This window comes from Gasterosteus aculeatus, chromosome 14 (genome assembly GCF_964276395.1).
Source record: "Gasterosteus aculeatus chromosome 14, fGasAcu3.hap1.1, whole genome shotgun sequence".
NCBI lineage: Eukaryota > Metazoa > Chordata > Actinopteri > Perciformes > Gasterosteidae > Gasterosteus > Gasterosteus aculeatus.
Window position 1 is genome coordinate 15,629,678 of NC_135702.1, and position 12,400 is coordinate 15,642,077.

Sequence of the window (12,400 nt, forward strand, 5' to 3'; positions counted from 1 at the left end):
TTGTGGCATCATGCTCCACGCCATACGGTCAACTAAGCTGGCTGAAAGGAACACCTGAAGGGTGAGGCCAGCCTCCCACCATCGGGGCAGCTAAATCCAACCCATCCCACACGCTTCAAACATGTCTGAAGGTCCTTTCATTTCACACGTTGAGCACATCAGATGTCCTCCTGGTTGTTTCCAGAAGAGAGTGGTTCACACCCTCTTCTGACCCTCTTCTGAGGAGGCGGAAAGCTACCGCACATCCTTTATCTTTGCCTGATAGGCAAACTGACAGCTGCCTCAACCGTCATTCCCCTGCACAGTAACTGCGCCCCCTGCAGCGATGGCTAAACAGCCTTAGCTTGGACAACGTGGCACAGACACAGGCCGATAGTAGTGTCACAAAAATGCCTCATGAGAGAGCTGCCATCTCACAGGGGGCGTTGTCACAACTGATGACAGGCTTTGGGGAAATGTACCTACTGGGAGAACGGAACTGGGTTGTGGATTTCCTCTCCCCTCACAAGCCCCTCCTGGGGGGCTGCACTGTACGTAATGCACAGCATTTGGGGTCTATTTGACCGGGCGGAAGTGGACCTTTTTGCCTGGAAGATGTTGATATACTGCACCCACTGGTTTGACCTGACAGAGACGCTCTGGCTCACACATGGCCAAAGGCTCTCCTTTGTGTTTTTTCTCCACCGTTTTTGCTGATCCTGCCAACTCAGACGAGGCCACAGACTTCTGCTGGTGCCCCCCTCTATGGCCAGCCAGGACGTTCCCCTACTGCACAGACTCTGCCAAGGAAAGCCCCTTGCGGCTCCTCTCACAGTGGGGAGGCCAGGTCTGGCATCCAGACCCCACCCGTCTACAATTCAGAAGAACCTTTCTAAATGCCAGGGCGCCATCGACACTTCTGCTGTGCAAGAAAAAGTGGTGGCTGTTACCTTTTGACTGATGTCGCAAAACAGGAAACCCATGCAGTGCCCCATACCTGCTGTCCTTGAATGTCTGCAAATCCTCATAGATAAGGGTTGGTCTCCTTCTACCCTGAGGGTGTACTAGGCCACTATCTCAACGCAGCATGCCAAGGCCGCCAATAACACAGTGGGAGGCCACAGGCTGGTGTCCTCCTTTCTCAAAGAGGCGCTTTCTCTTTGCGTTTCCCTAAGGACTACTGTACCCGGTACAGGCCTTAAGGGCTGGAATCTACAGGTCTTTGTCAGCAGCGGTGAGCCTAAGAACGGCTGTGCTCTTTCAAAGCAGCACCTTTCCAACTGGATAGGGGAGGCCATTGGCTATTCATACAGGGCAAGTGACCACGCTTTGCCGTCTGGAGTGAAGGGTCACTCTACAAGGAGTATCTTAACATCTTGGAAGCCCTGAGTTGTGCCTATGGAGGAAAGATGTGCTGGGGCCTCATGGTCATCAAGGTGGCGAGCACTCAGCCAATGAGTGTGGTTTCCCGGCCAAGCACCTCTGCTTGAGCTGTACGAGGTAGGCACTAATCTTCCTTGCCTCAGCATTGATCCATCCTGCCTCGTATCAACAGTTCTGGCTGGTGCTGGTGTAATGGTGTGAGGGATATTTTCTTGGCACACTTTGGGTTGTTTAGTGCGTATTGAGCATCATTAAAAATCTGCAACCTATTTTTGGCGCCATGCTGCTATGGAGCTTTTGAAAACCTCAGCAATCTCTGCCCGGGATGTGGATTCAGTCTCCTCCATGGAGAACGTCATTGTCCGGTTGCTCTCTCCGCCACTTGCCAATATCTCACACCCAGGTCCGCAGATCTCCTTCAACCGCACCAGCAACAGTCAGACTTTCAACGACTCTCCGTCAGAGGTTAAACCTCAGAATTGTTCTTCTGAGATTGACGCTGAATCTCAACCCCACTCTCCTTCCACGCACACGGAGAGATTGATCAGATAACGGTTTTTAAAAGTGTCTTCAGATTTGTGCTGATGCAGAGAACCCTTCCACCAATAGAAATATACAATGTTCAGCGTGATGCACAAATGGATAAAATGTGATGGTCACATGCTACAATGAGATAAAATGTATGAAAAAGACACAAACATGCAGTTTATTAACAGAATAAATGTATTTGTTTGGGGAACAATATGTACAAATCAAATAACATCAAAATCAAAACAAAGATAATACAAATGCAGTTCATTAACATATTCAACAAGGTTTTAAAATACTGCTGTACAAGGATGATTTTCATATTAACAGGTGATTTGAAGCTAAAATGCCTGCAGGGGCAAATTATGAAAAAATGAATGAAACACAGCACAGTAGCATTGCAACCGACTGAACTGGAACAAATCTTGCTTGTCCACCCTGTATAGGGTTCTCTTTACAGGTTGTCCACCCCGCGGATCCTCCTGGCGAGCTGAATGTCACGGGGGAACAGCGTGACCCGCTTGGCATGGATGGCACACAAATTGGCATCGGAGAACAACATGACGAGAAACGCCTCTGCAGCCTTGGAAGACGAGGAGGAAGAAAAGAGAGAAAAGAGAGTGTACAATCATATTTTCATTACCTATCACTTAAAAGTAAGAGTTACAGTATTCATAACACTGGTCACTTGTGTCTATTTTTATTAATATTCATGACAATACAGACCACAACAATTCTGCATCGATCTAGTGACAGGACACAATCAGTAACAGTAAGTAAGTAAGTAAGTAAGTAAGAGTAGAAGAGCTAGGAGTACGGAGCAGTAACTAACTAAACAGATCAGAGGCTTTCCCCGCCATTATATGTGAAAACCTTGTTCCTATACATTCAGCAGTGAAGTGGTTCACATGGATGCTGAAGTGGTTCACCGTTTTACATTAAATATATAGACTATATTTACACTGTAGCCTGCTCCCATTTATAGTTGTATGGTCTTTTACAAACACATGAATCTTTTGAAGAACCTCTGATACGATTGCTTGAGTTGGTGTTTAAGATAGTACGGTTGTTAGTGATGATGCTTCGGTTTGTGAAGTAGTGATCAGAACACTGGATAACTTATACTGCACGAGTTGTGACAGTTCTCATAGATTCTGCCGTTATTCACTTCACTTCATCGCAGATTTGTTTCCAGGTTCAACGTGGAGTCACGACAGAGCGAGTCTGCTTACCTCCTGCAGGGCCATGAGGGCAAAGACCTGCCACCGCAGATGTTGACCAGAGAAGCTCTGGCACACCTCTCGAACCTGAGACAAAGAAGAACCAAGGCTGCAGTCACACAGCTCATCACAAAGAAATGTCAAGCGTTGCACACATTCCTCAACCAAAGGAATGCGTAAAAAACACAGGTAAACACTGTGTTATTCCTGCTACGGGAACATTGAATCATTACTTTGTGTTTCTTTTTGTGATCTAATTTTGTGGGTTTTCAATACATGTATTGGAAATCCGCAGCAACCCAAACAATTAAAAGCAAGATGAAAAATGTAAAGGAAACATCTACCCAAATACATCTGTGAATAATAGGCTAGAGCAGTGGTTCTCAACTGGTCTGGCTCCGGGACCCACCAACACCCCTTAACGACAAGCCCTGACCCAAATCGAGGAACATTCTCAACTTCTCAAATGTATTTAATGAAAATATGGTGCAGTTTGAACCCAAGATAGTGCAGAGACAGAATACGTATGCCAACACAAAAACAAGTTTAATGAAAAAACAAAACAGCCAGCTGTTGAGTCTAATATTTATTTTCCCAGGCAAAGGCCCACGACCCACTAAAAACGGGTCCGCGACCCACCAGTTGAGAATCTCTGGGCTAGAGAATGTCTTATGATTGAATTCAACTGCTAAATACTAAATTGCCGGTTAATTCGGTGATTCTAATCTCAAACGGCACCAAGCCTGGTCCAGCTATCAAGGTTTACTTACTAGACGAGCGAAGGGTCCCTTTCTGAGCAGGAGATCAGTGGTCTTTTGGTACTTGCGGATTTCCATTAGGGCCCTGGTCCCAGGTCGAAACCGTCTCTTCCTGGGAGACGCAGGCGGCTGGCCTGGGAGACAGACAGTGTTGGATAGTTTTTGCCGTGGCAGGACAGGGAAGCTCTCTTCCAGAGCATTGATCCTTGACGGGCGGCAGCAGGCCATTCATAGCTGGCAGTTTACTAATGAAACCTGTTGTTACGAGTTTCAGATTTTCACTAAAAAAAGTGGGACACGCTTTTAAATACCAGTTAGCTTAGTGGTCTGCCGGGTAGCAAGTAACTTCTACTTGTTTTAGCGCCAGTGTATTTATGTGACTGTAACGTTTATTCAAAGGTACTTTAATCCCTCTCACCTGAAGCTCCACTGTGTGTTTGGGACCGGGGGTTCGAACCAGACGTCTCGGGGGCCGCCAGCGGGGGACGATGCTGGGGGGTTTTCCCCTTCCGGCGGCTGGTAGAGGAATTGTGACGCATCGCATCCAAGAAGGACGATGACCACAAGAAGAAAAACACTGCAGCCAAGGTCGAAAAGTGGAAGATTGAGAACATCACATACCAAACAATCACAAAACAAACCGTCATGTCAACTATTCTTAGGTTTTACGACAGAATGCTAGAAGGCAGTCAGCAAGTCCCCTGTTGGATTCGACTTGAAAGTGAAGGGATGTGTTGGACCTCACTCCTGCTTTCAAAATAAAACGCTGACTGTTCTTAACTAGCAGATGCATTAATAGTAATTTACAAAGATCACATTTCAATTTTCCGCAAATAATAGCTGATTTGAGACTTTATGGAATATCATTTGAATACATTTTAAGTAGTTACTAGGAGTATATCATAGTGAACATGCCCGTGTTTTACTATAATAGAAGATGTATAATAATATTACTGCAGCATTCATGTTTATGTTGCATTTCCCTGTTGGGGAATAGAGGATTGAACGAATATAATGTATTAAATAATTGAAATTAGCCAAACCTGAAACAAAATGCATCAGTTCCAAAAGCAGCGAGGGGATGTGAATGTATTTGTACAGTATGTGTAACAGATTTCAAGGTGCATGGTTAAAATGTAATTTATAATGTAACTATTTCACTTACCTCATCAAAGTAATGCAACTAATATATGATTACTTTTCAAACAAATGTTTTAAACTTGGCAAAAACTAAAACGCAAAACTTAAACCAGCAAACTAAAAGTCACCACACTGAACAGAACGTTATTAAGACTCAATGAATGGTAGCATATTCTATATATGTGCTTTAAACCAAACATAATACATCTGTAACCACCAACGTTTTGATTAGTAACTGTAGTGTTATTACATTCTTTTAGTAACTGATTTGTACGCGTGTTTTATATGTAGGTACAAGTAGAATATAATGTAACGGTAAATCGCCACGTGAAGGCCCGTGAATGCGTCATCCCACCGGGTGGACATCCATCTGCTCTCAAGCAGCTTCCACGCATCATGAAACGTTAAAACACTGAAGCAACCACATTGGGGAGAAAAGCAACGTTACTTAACGTCAAACTCGGCAGTGCGACCTGCTAGTTAGCGCTAGCTTTTTTGCTGCTTTTACAATAACGTTCAAATGCTAGGGTTGTTTTCAAAACGCAATAGTTATTGCAAACATACCGTGCACGAGAAGAATAGTTCCGAATCAAATGTGAAATCCTGGAAACCGAACTGAATTATTTTAGACAAGAAGTCGCAATAACAGTCAACTTAGATTCAAACCAAATTTCAGCGGCTTCACCAATCAGTAGTTCACGTTTCTTCTTCTGCTGGTTCCTCCTCCGCTTCACGTCTTCTTCTCTGATTTAAGGACAAATACCAAACCAACGTCAGGGGCACAGCGCCCCCACCGTACCGTTAGCGTCAAAAAGGTATGAACTTATTTATGTATTAATTTGGTGTTTTGTTTACATATTATTTATTGTAGGCATATTGCCGCGACTGTATATTGGTTTTTCTATATTGCCAGTAGATAGGAAGACTTTTTACGTCCTACTTTGTGCAGGGCCACATTTGCTTGTTTCAATCGCCCACAAAAAATCTTCTTTGTTTTGAAATACACACACAACCTGTGCCATCAAAAATAAATTATTGTCAAATCCAATATGCCAAAAATTCAGAACAGGTTCAATTAGACCACAATCCCCCAATCCTCCATGTTGCCAGAAAATACGTTAAGAAGATACTGATTATTTAATAAACATCAACTTTTATTGCATAACCTTTTCCTTTACATTAGTGATGCTTTTCAGATGCACAACAAGCGGCTTTCATTTTGTTAATACATTGATGGATTACAACATATTGAAAAGAAGCCTGTGTTTCATTCCCTGTTCATGAACTGAACTGATTCGTCGACCACATCCAGAGAGAAGGGGGTCACAGTTTTAGTCAGGATGGCCGTGGTGCCGGGCTCATACCTGTACTGTCCCTCTCTGAAAAGACAGACATGCAGGGTGACTGGGACCGGATTATGAAGTCATGTTAGGGATCTGTTAGTTAGAGCTGAGCAGCTGAGACCATTCTATTTCAACCACACCAATAAATACAAGTCAACAGAACAGAATATTTCATGGCAAAAACACATTATAAAAGATGATTATTACTCACCTTTTGCCCTTCTTCGCGGGCGTGTCGTAGGCTCGCAGGTACTCCACTCCGGCCTCAGTGATAACGCACAAGTCCACGTTGCTGCCTGAGCCCAGGTCACACAAAATCCCTGCAGTGATGGCGTCTCGTACCAGCTGCTTTGCCTTTTCCAGCTGAAAGGGAGAGAGGAGGACCAGAAGGTCAGGGTTAAGGAGTTATGGTTGGTACTAAACCTTGAATAAGAGCTAGCATTCGCTAGTAGCCATAATGGGAAAGGAACAAAAAGACAAAACATCCGATTCTTTGATGCAGATTCCTTTCATGCAGCATTTAACAAAAGCTTTTGCGCATTACAAGCCAATCATGCATTGATACACTGATGGTAATGGAGGTGTGCTCACCTTCACACCCCATAAATGTATATATATGCATGTATGTATGAATATATTAGGGCTGGGCAGGTTAATCACAAATTGACCTCAGAGGGTTTTACCATCTGTACACTCAGACATCCTCTGTACTGGGAGACTAACTCAGAAAAGTGAAAAAAAAAAAAACCTGAATGGAAACTGGACCTGGCTGTTATATCAGTCAAAGCAGAAGATCCACTTCCGGTATCAGGATTCATGTCACACATCATCGATGTGCATGATGTGAACAACATACCGTCCATATATATAACGCATTACGTTCAATCTGTCAGGATAGGAAGACAGCCAGCCTCACCCCCATGTTTGGTTTGAATCTGTCCTCAAACACAGACACAGCAGCTGCAGCTCCAGAACCTGGAACCACAGTTAAGTGTTTGATACTGTTAAGTCTGGTCTTGAGCTTGGTCCTGAGTCTGATTGTATTCAGCCACTCCATTCAGCCTCCACACACGACATGCAGCACGTACCCATGGTGACAAAAGGCAGTTTGTCGTAGGAGCCGTGTGGGTAAACACTGTACAGGTGAGCACCATTCACATCGACTCCTCCGACGATCAGAGAAGAACCAACGTGACCCTGGTACCTGCAAAGCAAAACAGACTACAACATGCTGCTTGCTCCTCCGTGGGAGCAACGGGCCCAACTGGACGTGACAAGACACGTCAGTAGACCTCAAATGGAAGTTACAGATGAGGAGCTGACCATCACTATCTCAGTTACACTCACCTGAACAGCATCTGTTTCAGCTGTCGAGTTACCATGGCGACGAGCGGGGGCCGCCCAGTGTTGAGCATGTGCAGCTCTACGTTGGATGCCATGATCTGAGTGGTGATCTCTGCGTCTGCAGCCACGCCAGCACCACAGCAGCTACGGAACACATGGGACATCTTTTCACAGTAGAAACCGTGGACAGTGTCAGGAAAATGTCACCGGGCCAGAAAGGTCTTCTTCTTTTTCTTCAACTCTGTGGGTGGTCAGTTAATATCTTACCTCGTCAAATCAGATCACATCCTTTCCAAAGCTTTCTTCATCCTTTATATACATTATTAGTTACATGAAACATTAAGTCAGTTAATTTCTTGTGAAAGTGAGACTTTGCTGGGTGGTGAGAGTTAACCACAGAGAACAAGCATCTTCAGTTTTAGGCCTTAATCTTCAAAATCTTTTCATGGTTTATTTTAATATTTTTTACAAAAGCAAATGTCAAACAGAGGAAAAGAGAATAGGCATGAGATACATGTGCAGGTTTGGGCTCATCTGAAAAGCCTCATGCATCCAGCAGGCTCCTACATGAAGGATTGAGGCTCCTCACAGGGCTTGGATGACACAACAACAGAGCATAAATGGCCTGCATTTCAAAAGTAGAACTTTCAAACCAAACTAAAGGTGACTAATGTACACCAGAGTAATAAGACACTCAAGGAGGTGGAACAGGATCCACTCACTAGATCTTTGGAGCGATGTAGTGAATCTTCATGCAGTTCTTGTCGGCAACCACCATGTCATCTGTAGCCCTGGTGTCTGCTCCCAGGATCACGCCATCCTGACACACGACAATGCACCCAGAATGCACCCTGTTATGCACATTTCATTTCAAGTAATGTTCTAAAAAACAATCCGCCGCTCTTCCTGTGTTTCTCACATAACCCAGATGCTCACCTTGTAAACAATCCCAGCAATAGTGGTCCCTGTCTTTCTGGCACTGGGAGCTTTGTAGCCGGACTCTGACAGACTGCACTCCAATACTGCATTCCTGGCAACGAGGAATAAACAGGAGGCTCTCGTATTAGTGTTGATTTACTCCCGGACACCCTGTTATAGGCGTACAGCCTTAGTTACATGTGCGTACAGCATTAGTAACATGTGCGTACAGCCAAAGTTACATGTGCGTACAGCCTTAGTTACATGTGCGTACAGCATTAGTAACATGTACATACAGCCTTAGTTACATGTGCGTACAGCATTAGTAACATGTGCGTACAGCCATAGTTACATGTGCGTACAGCCTTAGTTACATGTGCGTACAGCATTAGTAACATGTACACACAGCATTAGTAACATGTGCGTACAGCCTTAGTTACATGTGCGTACAGCATTAGTAACATGTGCGTACAGCCTTAGTTACATGTGCGTACAGCATTAGTAACATGTACACACAGCCTTAGTTACATGTGCGTACAGCATTAGTAACATGTACACACAGCCTTAGTTACATGTGCGTACAGCGTTAGTTACATGTGCGTACAGCCTTAGTTACATGTGCGTACAGCCTTAGTTACATGTACGTACAGCCTTAGTTACATGTGCGTACAGCCATAGTTACATGTGCGTACAGCTTTAGTAACATGTGCGTACAGCATTAGTTACATGTGCGTACAGCCTTAGTTACATGTGCGTACAGCTTTAGTAACATGTGCGTACAGCATTAGTTACATGTGCGTACAGCCTTGGTAACATGTGCGTACAGCCTTAGTTACATGTGCGTACAGCCTTAGTAACATGTACGTACAGACTTAGTTACATGTGCATACAGCCTTAGTTACATGTGCGTACAGCATTAGTAACACGTACGTAGAACCTTAGTTACATGTACGTACAGCCTTAGTTACATGTGCGTACAGCTTTAGTAACATGTGCGTACAGCCTTAGTTACATGTGCGTACAGCCTTAGTAACATGTACGTACAGACTTAGTTACATGTGCATACAGCCTTAGTTACATGTGCGTACAGCCTTAGTTACATGTGCGTACAGCATTAGTTACATGTGCGTACAGCCTTGGTAACATGTGCGTACAGCCTTAGTTACATGTGCGTACAGCTTTAGTAACATGTGCGTACAGCATTAGTTACATGTGCGTACAGCCTTGGTAACATGTGCGTACAGCCATAGTTACATGTGCGTACAGCCTTAGTAACATGTACGTACAGACTTAGTTACATGTGCATACAGCCTTAGTTACATGTGCGTACAGCATTAGTAACACGTACGTAGAACCTTAGTTACATGTACGTACAGCCTTAGTTACATGTGCGTACAGCTTTAGTAACATGTGCGTACAGCCTTAGTTACATGTGCGTACAGCCTTAGTAACATGTACGTACAGACTTAGTTACATGTGCATACAGCCTTAGTTACATGTGCGTACAGCCTTAGTAACATGTACGTACAGACTTAGTTACATGTGCATACAGCCTTAGTTACATGTGCGTACAGCATTAGTAACACGTACGTAGAACCTTAGTTACATGTACGTACAGCCTTAGTTACATGTGCGTACAGCCTTAGTTACATGTGCGTACAGCCTTAGTAACATGTAAGTACAGCCTTAGTTACATGTGCGTACAGCCTTAGTTACATGTGCGTACAGCATTAGTTACATGTGCGTACAGCCTTAGTAACATGTAAGTACAGCCTTAGTTACATGTGCGTACAGCCTTAGTAACATGTACGTACAGCCTTAGTTACATGTGCGTACAGCCTTAGTAACATGTACGTACAGCCTTAGTTACATGTGCGTACAGCCATAGTTACATGTACCTACAGGATTAGTAACATGCACAGCCTTAGTTACATGTGCGTACAGCCTTAGTTACATGTGCGTACAGCATTAGTTACCAGAACGTACAGCATTAGTTACATACATACAGTTACAGGATTAGTAACATGTACGTACAGAATTAGTAACATCTATGTACAGGATTAGTAACATGTCCAGAAAGCCTTAGTTACATGTGTGTACAGCCTTAGTTACATGTACGTACATAATTAGTTACATGTACGTACAGAATTAGTAACATGTCCATATAGCATTACATTACATGTAATTAGAGCATTAGTTACCAGAACGTACAGCATTAGCTGCATGTATGTACAGCCTTAGTTACACGTATCCCCAATTCCTACCTGCTCTTCCTATTAAGCGGTAGTAGCACAACTTAGCTCTTTACCTGCGGCTGTTCTCAAAACAGAATCCTCCAGTCACCGAATCATAAGACTTCAAAATGTTGGCCATCTTCCCTGTGAAGGATGAAGACGAAGCTTCTGGGCTGAAAATAGGATGGAACGTTGAACTTGAGAAGAACCTTAACTTGAACAGCTTTTGTCGTTCTTTTACTTTTACTTTCACTTCACCAGCCTCGCTACTGCTTAAAGTGTCCCTGCTACACTGGGACAGACAACAGTTGATTACACCTTTCTCCCAATTCTGATCTTTTCCTGTTTTGTTTCCTCAATTTGAAACAAAGGAGTAATGTCCAAGTGTCTTTTTGTAATAATTTACGGAATAAGATTATTGCATGAGAACAAATTTGCAACCTCTTCTTACAACCTAATTTGCCCCGAACAGACTATGACCTTAAAACAAAAGGCATAAAAACATAATATGACAAAAAGTTTCCCTTTTTAAAACAAACATTTTCAACATTGCTTCCAATAAGCATCAGGTTACTGCAAGGGTTAACTCTGAACCCGGACCAATGAGAAATACAAAATGACTCTAGTGGTAAACTACGGCATTACATTGCAACTCAAATGTATGAATTTATGTATCAGTTTAATAGTCTATTTCTGTATTTTATTACTGATAAACCATTTCATTTTTATCACTCAGGTCGTACAAGAGCGATGAACACATCAACATGAAACAGCAGGGATCGAACCACTGATCCTCTGATCGAGGATGAAACTGGGTGTCTGATTGACAAAAAGATGAAGGGTCGGTGACACCATCTCATAGAAAAGTCATTTTGGAAAAAAAGATCAGAGTTAAAAATCTATATGTAGTCAAATAAATGGAAATAATGGAAAACAATCAGTGGTACAATATGACACCGAGGACTGATCTCTAGTATGTCGTCCATCTAGTAAATGATGATCCAATTGGTCAAATAAATCATAAAGCAGGGAATGCCTTAGGACAGATGGTTGACAGGTACCAGAGCTGTACACGGCGTCCCTACATCAGTCCGGCAGTCAAAATTTGGTTACTTCTGCTCACCTGTAGGCAAAAAGTCAAGATGCTGTCCCAAACAGAAAAAGTTTTTTTTTATTAAAATGATTACTATTCTTGATCAAAGTATAGGGGAACCATATTGTTAATTGTCATACTCTTCAACCATTCATACCTTTAGTTTGACATATTGGGCCTATTCTTTGACATTCCGGTAGTTCTTAATTACAGTCTATGGTCCTGATGTTCATACTGCATGCAACAGTTTGTACAGTAAGGAGGTTGAAGTGTCCAACAGAAGGATACTTCTATTATACTCATTAGCTTTATTTTTGTGCTGGAAGTTACTTTTAACCAGCACGGATGAAATGCAAAAGGTCAATCAATTCTCTTCCAGAGAGAGATGTCAAATCAGAGGACGACTCCATGATGCAGGATATAGTTTTTTTTGGAAACAAAATTTTAATTCAGTAAGTTC

The 12,400-nt window shown here is 43.1% G+C and overlaps 2 protein-coding genes across 2 annotated transcripts; both read right to left on the reverse strand.

Moving 5' to 3' along the window:
• Positions 1–2,067: 2,067 nt before the first annotated feature.
• cenpa (histone H3-like centromeric protein A) lies at positions 2,068–5,844 on the reverse strand. The gene is made up of 5 exons (XM_040198127.2): positions 5,573–5,844; positions 4,287–4,445; positions 3,881–4,002; positions 3,123–3,197; positions 2,068–2,473 (listed from the first exon to the last, which is right to left on the reverse strand). The coding sequence occupies exons 2-5, from the start codon at positions 4,405–4,407 to the stop codon at positions 2,345–2,347; spliced, it is 447 nt and encodes a 148-aa protein (XP_040054061.1). The 5' UTR covers positions 4,408–4,445; positions 5,573–5,844; the 3' UTR covers positions 2,068–2,344.
• A 297-nt stretch (positions 5,845–6,141) lies between these two features.
• Positions 6,142–12,091, reverse strand: psmb10 (proteasome 20S subunit beta 10). Its single transcript, XM_040198126.2, has 8 exons — positions 10,922–12,091; positions 8,632–8,725; positions 8,418–8,515; positions 7,699–7,839; positions 7,440–7,555; positions 7,268–7,326; positions 6,563–6,714; positions 6,142–6,387 (listed from the first exon to the last, which is right to left on the reverse strand). The coding sequence occupies exons 1-8, from the start codon at positions 10,984–10,986 to the stop codon at positions 6,276–6,278; spliced, it is 837 nt and encodes a 278-aa protein (XP_040054060.2). The 5' UTR covers positions 10,987–12,091; the 3' UTR covers positions 6,142–6,275.
• Between the last annotated feature and the right edge of the window lie 309 nt (positions 12,092–12,400).